This window comes from Pantherophis guttatus, chromosome 4 (genome assembly GCF_059756535.1).
Source record: "Pantherophis guttatus breed Tessera chromosome 4, ASM5975653v1, whole genome shotgun sequence".
NCBI classification, from domain to species: Eukaryota; Metazoa; Chordata; class Lepidosauria; order Squamata; family Colubridae; genus Pantherophis; species Pantherophis guttatus.
In genome coordinates this window covers 25,552,360-25,572,131 of record NC_142066.1, presented here as the reverse complement: position 1 = coordinate 25,572,131, position 19,772 = coordinate 25,552,360, and the positions used below count along the sequence as shown (strand labels likewise).

General features: G+C 48.3%; 1 protein-coding gene across 1 annotated transcript; it reads left to right on the top strand.

The window, feature by feature from the left end:
- Nucleotides 1-289: 289 nt before the first annotated feature.
- ARMC5 (armadillo repeat containing 5) lies at nucleotides 290-19,394 on the top strand. The gene is made up of 6 exons (XM_034419794.3): nucleotides 290-877; nucleotides 4,763-4,870; nucleotides 10,432-11,266; nucleotides 14,083-15,338; nucleotides 17,432-17,564; nucleotides 18,471-19,394. Exons 1-6 carry the CDS (start codon nucleotides 553-555, stop codon nucleotides 19,264-19,266), a joined length of 3,453 nt encoding a protein of 1,150 aa, XP_034275685.2. The 5' UTR covers nucleotides 290-552; the 3' UTR covers nucleotides 19,267-19,394.
- Nucleotides 19,395-19,772: the final 378 nt, after the last annotated feature.

Sequence of the window (19,772 nt, the reverse complement as noted above, 5' to 3'; positions counted from 1 at the left end):
ACTAACGTTGCCTATCGTCCCTGTCATTGCATTTTTATTCTTTTATTCTTGTTCTCGTTCTTGTTTGACAAATTCTAACAAATAAATAAAATAAACAAACTGATACGCACTTTTTCACCTTTCTCCAGAATCATTTCAAAAAAAATCCTAGCCTACCAGTAAAACTACTACTCCCAAAATGCAGTTCTCCGCTCCACTCCTCCCATTTTTTTTGACAAGACCACGTACTCAATGGGAGTTGTAGGATACGGTTTAGTTCCCGTCATCCTTTGCTCTACACGTTCACGCCTGCCATTTGCTGGCGCACAGCCCTATGGAAGTTGCGGTCCTTCCTGTTAACGCTGTTTATCACAAAGGGCGACGAAGGAACTACAGCTACCGTCATGCACCACTTCTTCCCCGGCCAAGCTTGGAATTGTGTGATCTATCCCGGGACTGATAGCCTCTCCCCTTTGTCTTGGAGGGGGGGGACTACAGTTCCCGGCGTGCCTCGGGCCCCCGTCCTTTGATGTTTACCCCCCTATAGCACTTAGGAAGGGGATTCTCCCCAAAATGGCGGCTCCTGCTTTAAGGGGTTCGGGGGGTGGAGCCTGTACCCCCACCGGCTCCCTAGATTACTGCCTGGCCCAGTTGCAGAGGGGGACCGAGCCAGGGCTGGGCAAGGCCTTGTTGGCCCTCAGGACCCAGCACATCAAGGAAGTGGGAGGCATTGCCCGTTTCAGGACCCACGGGGGGCTGGCGCCACTTTTGGGGATCCTCTCCAGCTCCCCGCGACCGCGCCGCACTTTGGATCTGGCCCTCAGCATCCTGGGCAACTGCTGCACCGAAGGGGGTAGCCGCACCCAAGTGCGCGAACTTGGGGGGATCCCGCCGTTAGGTGAGTGCAAAAAGTGTGTTGGGTGGGGGCAGAATGGGGGGGGGGAGACTTTATGACTAAAGAATAAGTTAAGATTAATTAATTAATTAATTAAGATAAGATCATGGCATCCGGCCTTCTCAATTCCTCGCAAATCGATGGGAAAGAAATGGAGGTAATGACAGATTTTATTTTCCTGGGCTCCAAGATCACCGCAGCCAAGAAATTAAAAGACGCTTGCTCCTGGGGAGGAAAGCTATGGCAAAGTTAGACAGCATACTAAAAAGCAGAGACATCACCCTGCCAACAAAAGCGTATATAGTCAAGGCTATGGTTTTCCCAGTTGCAATGTGTGGCTGTGAAAGTTGGACCATAAGAGAGGCTGAGCGCCAAAGAATTGAGGCCTTTGAACTATGGTGCTGGAGAAGACTCCCTTGGACTGCAAGGCGATCAAACCGGTCAGTCCTAGAGGAGATCCACCCTGGCTGCTCTTTAGAAGGCCAGATCCTGAAGATGAAACTCAAATCCTTTGGCCACCTAATGAGAAGGAAGGACTTACTGGAGAAGAGCTTAATGCTGGGAGAGATTGAGGGCAAAGGAAGAAGGGGACGATAGAGAATGAGGTGGCTGGATGGAGTCACTGAAGCAGTCGGCGTAAACTTAAATGGACTCCAGAGGATGGTAGAGGACAGGAAGGCCTGGAGGAAGATTGTCCATAAGGTCGCGATGGGTCGGACACAACTTCGCAACTAACAACAACAACAAATGACTAAAGAAATGCTCCCCCCCCTGGATTTCTGGAAGGGTGGGGCTGTTTCAACGTCTCCCATCCGAGCCTGATGCCTGGACACATCTTGGACTTCAACTCCCAGGATTCCCAGCCAGGCAGGCTGGTGGGTGAGCTGCATTGGGAATTCTGGGAGTTGAAGTCCGTGATATCGGGAAGGGCATCTCGCCTGGCCAAGGAGTGAAGATACAGCCTTGGTGGGGGGAGGGGGGGAAGCCTTGTGCCCATCAAGCCAAGCTCTTCCCCAACCCCCAAGTCTCCCCTCTTGTAGGTGGGGCTTCTTTCTCAAATAAGGGTGCCCACGGGGGTGGGGGGGAGAAAGGGGATCACTTTTACGTGACACCCCCTTAAATTGGAAGGTGTGTGTAACCTTTTGATTCAAAAGGATGATAACCTCAAAAAGGATTTAAGGATGTTGGAAGTGGGCAAGCTGAATGCTCAGGTTCCCCCCCCCCTTAGTCTTAGAGAGGATTTCAGCTAGAAATAATTCTTATTTCTTAAACTTGCAATCTTAAGGATTTAAAACCATGCCAAACTGAGCCTTGTGTATTGGCCCGGACTGTAGAACATCCCTAAAACTGGGAACATCTCAAGTTAGATTTGTGATGGTTTCTTTGGGCTAAAATGTTTGCCTAAATCCTTAAAAAAAAAATCACAGCTAAATTATGCCTAGGGTCTGCAGTTCCTTTACTTGGCACGCCATCTGCCTGTTAATATTGTGAATACCGCAGCTTCGTCCTTTAAAATGGAGGGACAGGGAAAATGGAAAGCTAGCTATTCATGGTTTCAAGCCAGCAAAAACAAGTTTAGGTTCTATTAATATTTACCTTTTGATTTTATCAGACTCTCCTTGATGCCAAGTTATGAGGCTATGTTAAGTACTTTTTGTTTAGATAACTAAATGCCTGCAAGAATTGGCTAATAGATGTTTTTTGAATTGGAGCTTATACCGCTGCATGCCCTAGCAGTGAAAAGATCTCATAAGTGCATGTATACTCAGCATGGAAGGGATTTGCAACTTTTCCAGAAATATCTAGCATCACATAGCACTTGGTGTAATATGTAAAATGTAGGAAGCTGTTATTTATCTCTAAATTATATGCATATTCTGCTTTTTATTTTTTACAGTTTAAGCTAGCATACATAATGCTATTTTCTCCATGAGGAACAGCCCTGTGAGATGGGTTCGGCTGAGAAAGAGGGACTGGCCAGAAGCCACCCAGATGACTTTCTTTGCCTAAGGAAAGACTAGAGCTCACAATCTCCCAGTTTTTAATCTACACCAAACTACTTCTTGAAACGTGTTTTTTTAGAAGCTGATATTCTATAATACATGGATTGGATTGGCATCAGATAGCAAGTGTTGCCCATCCTTGGTTCTGGGGGGGAGGGAGAAATTGTCCCCCTCAGAACAGGCTCGCAATTTGGGTGTCCTCCTAGACTCACAGCTAAGATTAGAGCAACATCTGACAGCTGTGGCTAGGGGGACCTTTGCACAGGTTCGCCTGGTGCACCAATTGCGACCCTACTTGGATTGGGAGGCTCTCCTCACAGTCACTCATGCCCTTGTCACCTCACGGTTAGATTATTGCAACACGCTCTACATGGGGCTACCCTTGAAAAGTGTTCGGAGACTACAGTTGGTCCAGAATGCAGCCGCGCGAACTATCGTGGGTGCACCTAGATACACCCACATTACATCAATTCTCCGCGAGCTGCACTGGCTCCCTATTGGTCTCCGGGCACAATTCAAGGTGTTGGTTATTACCTTTAAAGCCCTATATGGCTCAGGGCCAGGTTATCTTTGAGACTGCCTTCTACCACATAGCTCCCAGCGACCGATAAGATCCCACAGAGTTGGTCTCCTCTGGGTCCCGTCAGCTAAACAATGCTGGCTGGTGTGCCCACGGGGGAGGGCCTTCTCTGTGGCTACCCCAGTTCTCTGGAACCAGTTACCTCCTGAGGTCCAGACTACCCCCACCCTATTGGCCTTCCGAAAAACGGTGAAGACCTGGCTCTTCCGGCAGGCCTGGGGCCGTTGATCACGCTGTTGCGATCTTGTGAGATCCGGCCATGAATGGTGTGCATGGGCTTTTAATGTTTTAATTTTTAAATGTTTTTATACATATATATATTTTAAATGCATTGTAAGCTGCCCTGAATCTCCGGAGAAAGGCAGCATATAAATTGAAATCATCATCATCATCATCATCATCATCATCATCCTAGCCCTAGCCACAAACTGCATGAAGGCAAAAATTCAACATGTTACCATCAACAGCAAATGCCGCCTCTGCAACGAGAAAGATGAGACAGTCGACCACCTGATCAGTGGGTGCAGCAAAATTTCACAAACTGACTACCTACAACGCCATGACCGTGTTGCTAAGATCATTCACTGGAAATTGTGCCAGAAGTTTGGATTTGAGTACAGCAAAAACCACTGGGAACATCAGGTTGAGAAAGTTTTAGAGAATGAGAAACTCAAGATCTTGTGGGACTTTAGGATTCGGACTGACAGGCACTTGGTCCACAACACACCTGACATAACAATAGTTGAAAAGAAAAAAGTATGGTTCATTGACATTGCAATACCTGGTGATGCACGGATTGAAGATAAGCAGCAAGAAAAAATCACAAAGTACCGGGACTTGCAAATTGAAGTTAAGCGACTGTGGAAAAAGAAATCGTGTGTTGTCCCGATTGTAATTGGAGCCCTTGGAGCAATACCCAAAGGGCTACCCCGCTATTTAGAAATTCTAAATTTACCGGACTTGAACATTTTGACTCTACAAAAAACCACCTTACTCGGAACAGCTTACATCCTCCTATGATACCTTAACAGTTCCTAGGTCCTTGGTTAGGACTCGAGCTGCTGAGCTATTAACCAGCCTCAAAGGCTGTGAATCTCACTAAAGATTAACTAATAATAATAATAATCCTAGAGATACCTGCCTCTTAGCAAAAAGTGATTAAAAAGCTAAATGTATTATTGTTTGAAGTGCCACAAGACTCTCTTTCCCCCCCCCCTCCCCAAGACAGCTACTTCTCTGAAAGATGTTGTGGTTTTACAGCTGGTTTATCAAATTGCAACCTTTCCCCACTTTCTCTGTTTCTAGTTACTATCCTGAAGTCACTTGCTGTGGAAAGTATCCTGAATCGGACAGCACGGGCACTCGGCAACTTGGCTGTAGACTCAGAAAATTGCCAGGCCATCCATGAAGCAGGTTGGACAGGGGCTGGGTGGGGAAGAGGGTAGGATCTATTTAAGTGTAGAACTGAGATTTGTAGCATGCGTATCTATCTATACACACACACACACAACTCCTTGTTTACCAACCACTCAGTCAGTGATGTTCAAAGTTACAACCATGCTGAAAAAAGAGACTTATGACCACTCCTCAAAGTTGTGACTGTTGCCACTTCTTTGGGGTCACATAATTGCGATTTGGGTGTTTTTTGTTTTTTGTTTTTAAATTTGATTTATATGCCGCCCTTCTCCGAAGACTCAGGGCGGCTTAAATGCGTTAAGCAATAGCCTTCATACTTTTGTATATTTATACAAAGTCAGCTTATTGCCCTCACAATCTGGGTCCTCATTTCACCTACCTTAGAAAGGATGGAAGGCTGAGTCAACCTTGAGCCTGGCGAGATTCGATCTTACTTTAATTGCAGACAGCTGATGTTAAATTACAGAGCTCTGTTGAGCTATCCAGGCTCCTACCAGTTTTGACAACTGGTAAACATTTACAACAGTTGCAGTATCCCACAGTTGTCGTGATCATCCTTTGTGACCTTCACGGCTGGCTTCTGACAAGCAAAGTCATTGGGGAAGCCAGCAGGAAGCTGTTAAATCAGAGTCACCTGACATTGTGTTTAATCTTTGCAGGTGCTTTCCTTAATGACAGCAGCTGAAATTGATGTAAGTTGATGTGGTCACATAATGTAATACTTAATGACCGTGCCACTTAGCGACAGATTGTGGTTGGTAAGTGAGTATCTGTGACTTAGGAGTTTACCTATCTTTCTCACCCACTTAATGGTTAAAGGGCACTTCAGGTTTATTTTCTAACATCGTTAGTTGGACTTTCTCCTCCCTTTCTCCATTATGAACAGACACACACACAAAGAGTAAGTTCGAATCTCACCAGGCTCAAGGTTGACTCAGCCTTCCATCCTTTCTAAGGTAGGTAAATTGAGGATCCAGTTTGTGGGGGCAATAAGCTGACTTTGTATAAATATACAAAAGTATGAAGGCTTTTGCTTAACGCATTGTAAGCCACCCTGAGTTTCCGGAGAAGGGCGGCATATAAATCAAATTTAAAAAAGAGAGAGAGAAAGGTTAACAGCTATTAATTGCTTGGAGTCAATATGGCATGGTGGATAAAGATTCTTTGTTCAGTATCAAGCACCCTCAGACAAATTTATGTTCCCACATTCTCAACTGCCCCTTACAAATATGCAGATAATCATTCAATTTTATTGTATGCTAATTAGACATGCTAATGTCTAATATGCTTGGCTATTCTGAGGGCTTGAAATAGTAAAAAAAAATACATTTTATATATTCTGTTAATAATACTTGGTGCAAATTCTGAAGGGCATCATGCATATATAAAAATTCTTTAATGGAATTCATTTAACAAAGTAAAACCTTTGCAATACAGGTAGTCCTCAACTATCTATATTGCAATAAATTGAGCCCAGAATTTATGTTGCTGAGTGTATGTTAAATGGGCTTTGCCCCATTTTACAACTTTTCTTGCCACATTTGTTTAATAATAATAATAATAATAATAATAATAATAATAATAATAATAATAATAATAATAATAATAATTTTTTTAAAAAATTTTTATTTATATACCGCCCTTCTCCCGAAGGATTTCGGGTGGTGTACAGCCAAGATTAAAAACATAAATATACAATATCATAGTTAAAATTAATTAAAATCATTAAATAATTGGCCAAATTTTAAAACCCAATATTAAAACCCAATTTAAAATCATTCAGTTAGACAGCCCCACCTGTCAGAACAGTAGGGTCTTGAGGGCACAGTGAAAGATCCGGAGGTCAGAGATATCCGGGGGCAATTCATTCCAAAGGGCAGGAGCTCCAACAGAGAAGGCTCTCCTCCTGGGTATCGCCAGCCGACATAACTTGGTTGACGGTACCCTGAGGAGTCCCTCTCTGTGGGAGCAGACTGGTCGGTGGGAAGCTATTGGTGGCAGAAGGCGGTCCCGTAAATATCCTGGTCCTATGCCATGGAGTGCTTTAAAGGTGGTGACCAACACCTTGAATTGCACCCGGAAGACCACTGGGAGCAAGTGCAGCTCGCACAGGAGAGGTGTTACATGGGTGTAACGAGGTGCGCCCATAACCACCCGCGCGGCCGCATTCTGGACCAATTGGAACCTCCGAGTGCTCTTCAAGGGGAGCCCCATGTAGAGAGCATTACAATAGTCCAGATGAGAGGTGACGAGGGCGTGAGTGACTGTGCGCAAGGCTTCCTGATCCAGAAATGGACGCAACTGGCGGATCAGGCGAACCTGATAAAAAGCCCCCCTGGCTACGGCCGTCATATGCTCTTCTAAAGACAGCCGTGAGTCCAGGAGGACACCCAGATTGCGAGCCCTCTCTGGGGGGGGCAAAGATTCACCCCCAATAGTCAGCGATGGCACCAGCTGACTATACTGGGACGCCGGAATTCACAGCCACTCAGTCTTGGAAGGGTTGAGTCTGAGCCTATTTCTCCCCATCCCGACCCGCACAGCCTCCAGGCAGCAGGACATCACATCAGGGGCATCATTGGGCTGGTTTGGGGTGGAGATGTACAGCTGGGTGTCATCAGCGTACTGATGGACTCTCACCCCAAAACCATGGATGATCTCACCCAGCGGCTTCACATAAATGTTGAACAGAAGGGGCGAGAGGACCGACCCTTGCGGCACCCCCCAAGCGAGATGCCTCGAGGTCGACCTCTGCCCCCCTGCCAACAAAAACTGCAAGCGGTCGGAGAGGTAGGAGGAGAACAATCGTAACACGGTGCCTCCAATTCCTAACCCCCTCAACCGCTGCAGCATGATACCATGGTCGATGGTATCAAAAGCCGCTGAGAGATCTAATAGGAGCAGGACAGAGGAGCAACCCCTGTCCCGAGCCCTCCAGAGATCATCCACCAATGCAACCAATGCCGTTTCTGTGATGTACCCCTGTCTGAAGCCCGACTGGTACGGGTCCAGATAGACAGCTTCCTCCAGGTACCGGGGTAGCTGTTGTGCCACCACACTCTAGACAACCTTCGCCACAAAGCGAAGGTTGGAGACCGGACAGTAATTTGCTAATACAGCCGGGTCCAGGGATGGCTTCTTGAGGAGAGGCTTCACCACCACCTCTTTCAAGGCGGGGAAAGGCACCCTCACTCAAAGAAGCATTTATAATCCCCTAGAGCCAGCCTCGTGTAACCTCCGGGAGGCCAGTACCAACCAGGAGGGACACGGGTCCAATAAACATGTGGCAGCATTAAGCCCACCCAGAATCCTGTCCACGTCCTCAGGAGCCAAAGGGTCAAACTCTTCCCAGATAAAATTCTCAAGACTCACCCCCGTCTCCCTCCCCGGACTCACCCAGTTGGAGTCCAAGCCTTCCCGAATCTGAGCGACTTTATCATGCAGGAATTGCACAAAATCCTCAGTTTGATCCTGCAAGGGATCTTCCCGCACTTCCACCCAAAGGAGGGAGTGGGTCACCTTAAATAGAGCGGCTGGGCATTTCTCTGCAGATGCGATAAGAGCGGAAAAATAGTTAGATTTTGCTGCTTTTATCACCATTAGGTAGGTCTTGATATAAGACCTCACCTGTGTCCGGTCAGATTTGGATTGACTATCCTCCAAACACTCTCTAGGCGTCTTTTCCGATGCTTCATCTCTCTCAGCTCCTCGGAGAACCAAGGAGACAATTGAGATTGGCATCGGGTCAGAGGCCGCAAAGTCCAAAGCCCCTGCGGCCGCACTATCCCAAGCGGCCATCAAGTCTTCAGTCGAGTCGTGTGCCAGAGTCTCAGGAAACGGCCCAAGCTCCATCTGGAACCTTTCGGGATCCATCAGGCGCCTGGGACGGAACCATCTAGTCAGTTCCGTCTCCCTGTGGCGGGGGGAAGCGGCTTGAAAGTCTAAGCGAAGGAACTAATGATCTGTCCATGACAAGGGTTTAATGTCTAGGTCCCCTCTACCAAGATCATTCAGCCACTGACCAGAGATAAAAATCAAGTCCAGAGTGTGTCCCCCTGTGTGAGTGGGGCCTTGCACTAACTGGGTCAGGTCCATGACTGTCACGGAAGCCATGAACTCCCGAGCCACCTCTGATGTCTCACCGACGGATGGCAAGTTGAAATCCCCCATAACAATAAGTCTGGGGGTATCAACCACCACCCCGACAATCACGTCGAGTAGCTCAGGCAGGGTCGCTGCCACGTGGCAGGGAGCCAGGTACGTAGTCGGCAAGCCCATCTGCACCCCACAACCCCACTTCACAAAAAGGGACTCACATCCGGGTATCTGAGGAACAGTGGCCTCCCTCGGACAAAGACTTTCTCTAATAATTGCCGCTACTCCCCCACCCCTCCCCTGGGCCCTCAGCTGATGAAATGCACGGAAGCCTGGAGGGCACAGTTCAACGAGGGGAACCCCTCCCCTCCTGGCCCAATCAGGTCTCCGTAATCCCAGCCAGGTCTACACCCTCCTCCACAATAAGATCACAAATGAGGGGGGCTTTGTTAATTACCGACCTGGCATTACATAACATCAGTCGAGGACCCAGGGCCTGAAACTGTGCAATCCAGGACACGAGCCACGTTATGGGGGCCGGAATGCGCAATCGCTCGAAGACAGCGAGTGCGCACCCCCTGAACCTGATATGGCCCCCTGCGCCTGCCATACCTGCCCCTCCCACTTATCACTTTGATGGAACTGCCCTTCCTTTCGCCCCCCCCCGGTGCCCCGGTCAGATTACCCTTCTCCCCTCCTCCACTGAGCCCATCCAACCCACCACCCCACACAGTGGCTATATGGACCCCCCCGGTCCATCTCTACAGCCCCCTCTCCCCCCTCCCCGGTCCCCTTAAAAGCGTCCCTGTTACCCTTTTTAAAAAACCCCTCAACCCCCTCTTTTTCACATGCCACTTCTCCGGGTCCCAAAACCCGTCATTGAGGTAGGCCCTCGATAATGTGGAGGGCCAGTCTGCGAGAGGGGGGCATCTCGCAATGCAATTAGTTAAGCCACCAAATACACCCACTAAGAAGACCAAATGGAACTGGTATCTGGGTGGGGTCCAATAAAGTTCTATAGAAGATGGTGAAAGATGGTAGAAACCATGTGGAAGAAACAGCTGGCTTCCACTGTTCTCTCACCAAGTGAATCACTGCTGTTGTTAAATCAGTGACATGGTTGTTAAATGAATTGGCTTCCCCATGGACTTTGCCCGTCAGGTCACCAAAGGTGATAACATGACCCCTGGACATTACAACCGTCATAGATATGAGTCTGTTGCCAAGCATCTGGGTTTTGATCACATGTCCATGGGGATGCTACAACAGTCATAAGTGTGAAAACTGATCATAAGTCACTTTTAAAAAACTTTTAAAACTTTGAATGGTCATTAAACAAACTGTTGTAAGTCAAGGACTGCCTGTCATTTGAGACAACTGGAAATAGATCTGACTCATGTTTAGACTATGTAGGATCTTCTCTTCCTTGCCATTTTCTCACTGCCCGATATTTTCCCTTACAGGAGCCGTTCCCCAGCTAATCCAGGTCCTCACCACCTCCCAGGACAGTGAATGTTTGCAGAGCGTGATCAGGGCCATTCGCTATCTGGCCGATACTCCTGCTCACCGTCTAGTGCTGGCCCAGCAGGGGGCAGTCCGCCCCATAGTGGAGCGCCTGACTTCCTCCCTGGAGGACGGGGCCCTGATTGTAGCCGCGGTGCGCACCCTCGTGGAGCTCTCAAAGGGCTGCAGTCGTGACTGTGCGGAGCAGCTCAGCTTGGGAGGCGGGATGGTGCCCCTCGTAGCCTTAGCCAGCCACGAGAAACGGGTGGTGCAGGAATCGGCCCTCGCGGTCCTGGCCAACCTCTGTCTGCAAGGCATGCTGAGGCCAGCTATCGGCAATGCTGGGGGGGTGGAGCTGCTAGTGGGGGAGATCCAACGCCGGAGGGGAGCCGGGGCACCTGGGGCCTCCCTCCATCCGCTGGTGAAAGCTTTGTGCCTCCTGTGCCGCGAGGCGGTTAATCGGAGCCGGGTGCGTGAGACCGGAGGATTAGAGTTACTGCTCTCCCTCTTGCGGGATCGATGTCACAGCTATTCGCACGCTCGGGTGGTGGTGGCTTTCGTGGCCTTTTTCTACGACGAGGAGGCCCTGGAGATGCTGCAGGCCGGAGGACTGGTGCCCTTGCTGGTTGGCAGGCTGGCGGCCCAGAGCCAGTGGTCGGGCTGGGAACAAGTGGAGGAGGAGGAGAAAGAACATGAAGATGAGAAAGACGCGGCGTCGTTTGACTTCCCTGCTGAGGGGCGGCGAGGAGAGCAGGCCTTACCAGGAGCAGAGAGTTCCAGCTTTCAGAGCCTGAGGTAAATTTGGTTTTAGCCTGGAGGCCATCTGGGTGCAGGGACTGTTCAACAGCTTCAGATGGGTTGGACTACAAATCACTCAGATGTGCTGGATCTGCTGCCTCACAGTCATTGGCCAAATTGGCCTTGGGTTCCAATAAGAAGCATTGTACAGGTAGTCCTCGACTTACGACCACAACAGAGTCCAAAATTTATGTTGTTAAGTGAGATGCTTGTTAAGTGATTTTTTTGTTTTTGCCCCGTTTTACAACCTTTCTCGCCTCCGTTGTTAAGTGAATCACTGCAGTTGTTAAGTTAGTAACAGGGTTGTTAAGTGAATCTGACTTCCCTATTGACTTTTGTTTGTCAGAAGGTGGCAAAAGGGGATCACCTGACACCAGAACACCGCAATTGTCATAAACATGAATCGGTTCCCCAGCACCTGAATTTTGATTACATGACCATGGGGAATGCTGCAACGTTCAGTGCCATTGTAACTTTGAGAACCACCTATACTCCAAAGCTCTTAACCAGTATTGCAGTGGAAAAGGCAGGTTTATAAATCAGAGATGGATGGGGCTAAGTTTGAAAAGCTGCCAAAAATGTGTTTACATTCTGAAGCCCATTTGGGAAATGGACAGTAAACATGAACAGACAATAAAAAAAGGAAAACTCTGCATCAATTCTTCAGGTTTTTTAGCACGTTTGCAAGTAAAGGACATTTGTTTATCTTGCATATCCAAATGCAATCCTAAATTGCATTAACAGGGATTTAATCAAGATCACTTGAGGTCCTAATACCACCGTATAAAGCCTTAGAAAGACCAAACCTGGAATACTGCATCCAGTTTTTGTCACCACACAATTAAAAAAAAAAAGATGTTGAGACTCTAGAAAAAGTGCAGAGAAGAGCAACCAGGATGATTAGGGGACTGGAGGCTAAAACATACAACGAACAGTTGCAGGAACTGGGCATGGCTAGTCTAGTGAAGAGAAGGACCAGGGGAGATAGGATAGCAGCCTTCCAATATTTGAGGGGCTGTCACAGAGAGGAAGGGATCAAGGTATTTTCCAAAGCATCTGAAGGCCAGACAAGGAATAATGGATGGAAACTGATCAAGGAGGAATTCAACCTGGAAATAAGGAGAAATTTTCTGACAGTGAGAACAATCAACCAATGGAACAGAAGTTCCTTTCGGAAATCGTGGCAGCTTCATCACTGCAGGATTTCAAGAAGAGACTGGACTGCTATTTGTCAGAAATGGTGTAGGGTCTCCTGCTTGGGTGGGGGTTTGGGCTAAATGACTTACAAGGTCCGTTCCAACTCTGTTATTCTGTTCTGTTCTGTTATTCTGATATCCGATCCTAGGATTTCCTAAATTGGAATTCTAGGAAAGCCCTGGCAAACTGAAAAACACAAAAATATCCAAATAAGGAGCGGGTGGGCAGTAGAGGTAAGCAAAGCTGGGCAACTGACTTTCTCTGATTGCTGCCAGCTCTGCAGAGTTACGTCTGCATTCTTCATATAAAGTTCACCTAGTTTATAGGTCCAGTTGTTTGTTTTTCTTTTAATGGGAAGTTGAATTTCTCTGAATTTGGGGCCTCCTATTTGATTTACTCATGAAAACCCTTCAGCAGATGAAAATGCCTAGCTGACCATGTGAAGCTAAGCAGAATCAGGCTTGGTTGATACTTGGATGGGAGACTGGCAGGATATACCAGGCCTATTCCAAATATTTGGAAATTTTCAAAAAACATCCCAGAAGCCCTAGTCTATGAAGTCTACGAAGTCACCAAGAGTCGAGTTCTGTTTGAAGGGGCTACTCCTTGACTTTCATGAATTCATTTAGTGACCGTTGGCACTGACTTAATGGCACTGAAAAAAGAGACTTGCAACAACTGGCTCTCGCACATATGACTGTCACAATGCCCCTGGGGTCTCATGATCAAATTTTGGACCATCTGGCATTCTGCATGTAATTACGATTGTTGTGGCATCTTGGAGTCATGTGATCAATATCTGCAACCTTCCCAGCTACCTTCAGACGAGCGAAGTCCAAATGTGGGCTTCGCATAATTTAACAACCAGTTCGTCCAGCATTGAAAATGTGAGCGCATGCACCTTCCGTGCAGCTTCTGCACATGTGCTTTGCTCGGGCGTGTGACTCATGCACATGTGCAGCTTAAAAAATGTAGCTAAATAGGACAGCATAGTGCAGGGGCACGTGGGCGGGCGGGCCCACCCCTAGGTAGCAACTACTGGTTTGCCCGAACCAGTCCGAACTGACTGAATCCCACCACTGGTGAAGTCAATGGGGGAAGCCAGACTTGCTTAACAACCATATGATTCATTTAACAGTTGCAATGATTTGCTTATCAACTTTGGCAAGAAGGTTGTAAAATCATGCATGACTCACTTAACAAGTGCCTTATTTAGCAACAGAAATTCTGGTCCCAGTGGCTGGCTGGGGAATTCTGGGAGTTGAAGTCCATATATCTTACAAGTTGCCAAGATTGAAAATACACTGCATTGTAATAACATGAAAATTCAGTGTACTATAAACCATTCAGGGCTTTGTGCCCTGAATGGCTTGGCACACCTTTCATTACTTTTCCACCAGGCACGGATGGCCTGTGACAGCATTGCTCTGCAGAAGGAGAATCTTCTGACTTGCTAATTTGGATAATTGAAAAATTTACAGTTGAGAGAGTTCAACTGTACAATCTGTACCCAGTATTTATTCCAGTGCTTTTCAGCCAAACATGCTCTTCTCCCCATTCCAAATCTTCCATCATGTATATATTTCAAAGCTTATTCTTCTATGTCTCCAACGCAGGTCCTGGCTTGTCTCGGAAGGTTATATTTCCAGTCCAGGAGATCTTTCTCCCCAGTGGTCTCCTGACACCACCCTTTCTGAGTTGGAGGCCCAAGGAGATATTAGTCCCAGCCAAGAACTGCAAGATGAATCTCTAGGACCTTGCCACAGCACGTCTGGGGTGAAAACCCATTCTAGAGCCGAATCGCCCGATTTTTTACATTCTCCTTTCTTGGATTTGCCTCCTGGGGGGCAGCCCAGCCTTTCAGAGACTTCAAACTTAGCAGCAAAAGGCGGAATTCTTCCAGATCACAACCTCAATCCTACAGCGGTAACTTTGTCGGCTGAATCTGAAAATCTCCACCCAGAACCTGTCTTGGAGGTCCCACATTCAGAGGGGAATAAGGAGGGAAAAACAGATGGGGCCAATAAGCTGCCAAAAGAGCTGGCGATGTCAGAACTGGCAAATTTAGAGGAGGAGGTTCTCCCTGGAGATGATATCTTACAGCTGCCTTGTTTATCCACGTCAGAGGAAATGCCAAATTCAGGAAAAATAGATGGACGAGCTGAACAATCCCCTTGGGTTGCCTTGGTAGCCAGCCAGAACAGCTCTGGGCCCAGTAACTCCAACTCCATTCCATTTATCGTGATTCCAAGCAATAGTGACAGAATCCAGCTGTCACCGGGGCCTGTTGCCAAATCCCCAGTCAAAGAGGAAGCGTGCTCGGTCACTCCAAAGCTGAATGTTCAGGCTCTCCCAACTTCTCCTGAGGAGTACAAGACGCCTACCGCTTACTGGAAACGGCGCACCAAGCTCCGCTCCTTCTTGGAGCAAAGCACACCGCCATCTCAGGGCTTGTGCCCTGTCCCCGAGGCTTCGTCTCCCTGGCTCTCCTTGACCTTGCCACTCTCTTTTTCTCCCCACATGGGTGACCCAGACTTCCATGCTCCTGAAGCACCAGCCCTGCTCCTCCTTTCCCGCTTTTCTCAAGCCGAGGATCCTAGTCGGAGTCTGGTGACGCCGGACACGCTGCAAGGACTCTTGCGTTATATCACCAGGAGTCCTTCCCCTTCCTCCCGCTGCCTTCGGCTGCTTCATCGTCTCACCTGCAATCCGGCTTGCCTAGAAGCCTTCGTGCGCTCCCATGGGCCCTCGCTCATCAGGGCTTGGTTGATACTGGGTGTATCCCCTGAGCAAGCCGCTACCGCCATCACTGGGGAAGCCGAAGAAGCCGAGACAAGCGGGTTGTGTGATCCTGGGAAATTCAAGGAACTTGGTGTGTTGGTGTTGGGGGGTGTGTGTGTGTGTGTGTGTGTGCGATCACGTAGTTTAGGACAATCTCCCACCTGTGACTGGATGTATGATTCCCTTTATTCCAGTCAAGATGCTTCTTTAGGCTTACAGTTAGTCCTTGACTTAACAACCAAAGTTGAGCTCAAAATTTCTGTTGCTAAGCGAGACAGTAAGTGAGTTTTGCCCCATTTTGCAACCTTTCTTGCCACAGTTGTTAAGTGAATCACTGCAGTTGTTAAGTTAGTAACCCAGTTGTTAAGTGAATCTGGTTTCCCCATTGACTTTGATTTATTTTGATTTATTTGGCTTGTCAGAAAGTCGCAAAAGGGAGACAATGCAAATCGCCATAAAGATGAGTCAGTTGCCAAGCATCTGAATTTTGACCACGTGACCATGGGGATGCTGTAGTGATTGTGTTATAAGTCACATTTTTCAGTGCTGTTATAACTTTGAAAATAGTCACTAAATGAATGGTTGTAAGTTGAGGACTTCCTGTATAGGAGTTGGATGATTTAGACTACATCCCTAGGTTGGGAAGGCTGTCCAGAATACTGTAATAGCAATAGCACTTACATACCGCTTCACAGAGCTTTAACACTCTCTCTAAGCGGTTTACAGAGTCAGCCTATTGCCCCCAACAATCTGGCTCCTCATTTTACCCACCTCAGAAGGATGGAAGGCTGAATCAAGCTTGAGCCTGGTGAGATTTGAACTGCCAGTCAGCAGAAATAGCCTGCAGTACAAGACAGGTAGTCCTCGGCTTACAACAGTTCATTTAGCAACAGCTCAAAGTTACAATGGCCCTAAAAAAAGTGGCTTATGACCGTTTTTCACACTTATGACTGTTGCAACATCCCTGTGGTCGTGGGATCAAAATTCAGATGCTTGACAGCTGACTCATATTTATGGACAGTTGCAATGATCCTCGTTTGCGACCTTCTGACAAGCCAAGTCGATGGGGAAGCCAGATTCACTTACCCACCATGTGATTCACTGAACATCTGCGGTGATTAACAACCGTGGCAAACGGCAAAACTCGCTTAGCAAATGTTTTGCTTGGCATGAGAAATGTTGGGCTCAATTGTGGTCGTAAGTCGAGGACTACATGTATCGGAGTCGATATTGGTCCAATTGCTAAGCAAGACAGTTGTTAAGTCAGTTTGTGTCCATTTTACTATCTTTTTGCCGTGGTTTTTAGGTGAATCACTGAATTTTTTTAAGTGAATCTGGCTTTCCCCATTGACTTTGCTGGTCAGAAACTCCCTAGAAAGGTTGCAAATGGCAATCCCAGGACCCTAGGATGCTGCAACCATCATAAAGGTGACTGTGGGGATGCTGCAGCAGTCGTAAGTGTGAGAACTGGTCCTAAGTCACTTTTTCAGTGTCGTCGTAACTTTGAACGGTCATTAAATGAATGGTTGTAAGTCAAGAAATTCTGACATCAGTGGCTTTCACATTGGGGATCTTCTCATCTCTAGCTTTCTGCCCTAATGTCCTACCTCACTGGATCTTTGATATTGGGGCAGCCACTGATAGAGATTGGGGTCTCCAAATTTGGCAACTTTAAACCAGCATGGCTGGCTGGGGAATTCTGGGAGTTGAAGTCCACAAGTCCTCCAAACTGCTAAGTTTGGGGACCCCTGATCCAGACTGAAGTGCTGGGACTCCTGATCTCTTGTTACTATTACAGGTGGTGCTATCAACCAAGGTTCAGTGGGTCTTGGTGATGGGATGGGCAACGGGCAGCTGTTCCAGATGTTGAGCTGCAGTTCTCATTGACCTCTTGTCTGTGATCATGGTGGCTACAGCTGAGAAGATCTGGGGTTGGTTCACCAGCGTGGAATGGGGAACATTATTTCCCTTATTGTTTTTCAGTCGAGAGATTACCTGTGCAGTCAGTGAAATAGGTCTCTTGAGCTTAGTGGAGGAGGAAGAGAAATGGGAAAAAAAACCCCTTTAAGTTAGTAGGACATACTGACTTTCCCACATTGTTGGCTGCTTTTCTTCCCAGTCAGTACAGGTTATTTTAGATGAAGACGCTGCATCTAACCCACTTGCCTTTTCCCTGCTCCACAGGAGAGGCACTACTGATGAACCTCTGCGTGCAGGCAGAGTCCCCCTTTGGCGTGGGGGTTCTCACTCACATGCTGCTGTCAGGCTGTGAATCAGATCAAGCAGCCTCTGCGCTGGCGCTGCCCCTCATCTGCCGGTGAGTTGAGCTCCAGAAAAGGCCTTAAACTCGATTTCATTGAGGGCTGCATCAGGGTTGTGTTTGATCTCGGGGGCCAGGGTGGGCGTGGCCACGGTGGGCATAGCCAGCTTGATGTCATTCATGTCAGGGGCGTCTGGGATGGCCCGACCGCTCTGCCAGCGAAAATGGGCTCCCGAGCTCTTTTTCAGCCTCGACAGCCTTCTGCCACACTCTACCAGTGAAAACGGAGCGTGTGACACTCCTGAGCTCTGTTTTCACTGGCAGAGGGCGGCAGGAGATTGTTGCGGCTGAAAATGGAGCCTGGGAGGGCCGCATGCAGCCCTCCCAAGCTCCATTTTCACTTGCAGAGGGCCGGTCCTTTGCTGTTTCTAGGACAGCCCGGCAAGCCAGATCTAAGCACCCCGCAGACCGCATCCGGCCCCCGGGCCTTGAGTTCGACACCCCTGCCCTAAGTCAATGTGGGTGGTCTTTGTGCGGTTGAATATCATGTGAACACAAATCTATTTTGTTCAGGAGATAGTTCAAGGTAACAGAGAACACAAATAATACGTGACTGAGCCGTTGCATGTGGCTATCTTGGATTTTCTATTGATCCCCAGAAGTTTAAATATTGGGGGGCTTAGTGGCTGTGGAACCTCAAAAGTACGTCCATGCTGCTTATCCTCAAATGGATGAGATCACCCATTAAATGATTTTTGAAAGAGGCCATGATGTGGGAGGTAACTGGTTAATGTTGTAGGTACGATCTCACGGAAACCGGAAGATTATGGGAGAAGGTTGCACTCTACCTGAGGTTGCTCCAAATTTGGGGAGAAATATTGTGAGGAGTGGGAGGGGGGAGAGAAAGGAGATTGAATTGCAACAGGCGGCAATACTCTTCATTGTGTCTTCTCTCTGCTGCAGGAAGGATTCTGTTTGTCGGAAGCTGCTGGTGGGCCTCTCTGGCCTGCGGATCTTGCTAGGGGTCCTGGCGCGGGACCCCGACCCCTATTTTGTCTTCTATACCTCCGACGCTCTTTCCCTCCTCCTGAGCTCCCAAGCTCCATCTCCTGCTTCTGTGTCGTCTCCTGCCTTGAAACGGCCTCGTCTGGATTCTCCACAGCCTTGCTCTTATGCTCGCATCATGGAGGAAGGTGGGGCTGACTTGTTCTTCCAGCTGGACTCTGGCTGCAGAGTGCCCGCCGTGCGACAGGCAATCAGCGACGCTTCTGAGGTCTTCCGGGCCATGCTGAGTGGAGGCTTCGCAGAGTCATCCCACACCACCGTGACACTTCGCGACGTGTTGCCAGAACCTTTCCTGGCTGTGACCCATTTCCTCCATGGCTGTCGTGGCAAACCCTGCCAGGTCCTGGGGACGCCGTTCCCCCTCGCTTTAGCAGAAGAAATCTTGGTGGTTGCCGAACAGTATCTCCTCCCAGACCTCCAGACCTTGGTGGATGAAGCATTGTGCCAAAACTCTCTCTGCCCTGGGACTCTCGGGGAGGTGTACCGGCTGGCCGAGCAGCAGAACCGGCCCCGTCTCCTTCAGAATTGTGTGGCGTCTGTTTTCATTCGGGAGGGGTCAACCCCCACCCACCGAGCTGCTGCCCTGGCAGAGCTGCTCCGATCTGCTGCAGATCCCAGCGGTTTAGCTGCCAAGCTGCTCGGAGTGGTGTTGGAATCTCCGTGGGGCAGTGGCTCTGAGGGCCAGCTAAGCTGACCGATAGGTCCTTCTGTCTCCTCTCTCCCAGTTCTTACACACAACTGGAGCACTGATGTTGTTGTGTATCGGGCAAGGGAGAGGGCGGTTGGAGTGTTAAATGAATAAACGGCAAGGTGCTCGGAAAAGGGGAGTCTGGGTCAGTGGATGGTTCTATAGTGATCAGGACATCAGCCTAGCAGGGAGGAAGATGTGGGACCAGGCAGTGTTAGATCAGTTGGGGGTGAGGCTGGGGGTGGAAAGAGAGAGGCCTCGTATCAGAAATAAGATTTGCCTGCTAGCTGCTATACCACTGTTTCTTAATCTCTGTAACTTTAAGAGGGGTAGACTTCAACTCCCAGAATTCTGGCTGGGGAATTCTGGGAGTTGAAGTCCACCCTCTTAAAGTCCCAAGGTTGACAAAAACTGTGCTAGACTAACCAATATAGGTAGAAGCCATAGAACTCCTATTCAGGAGCTTTGTGAATCCTTCCTGTCAGAAATTTGATTGGTCGAAACTCAAAGAA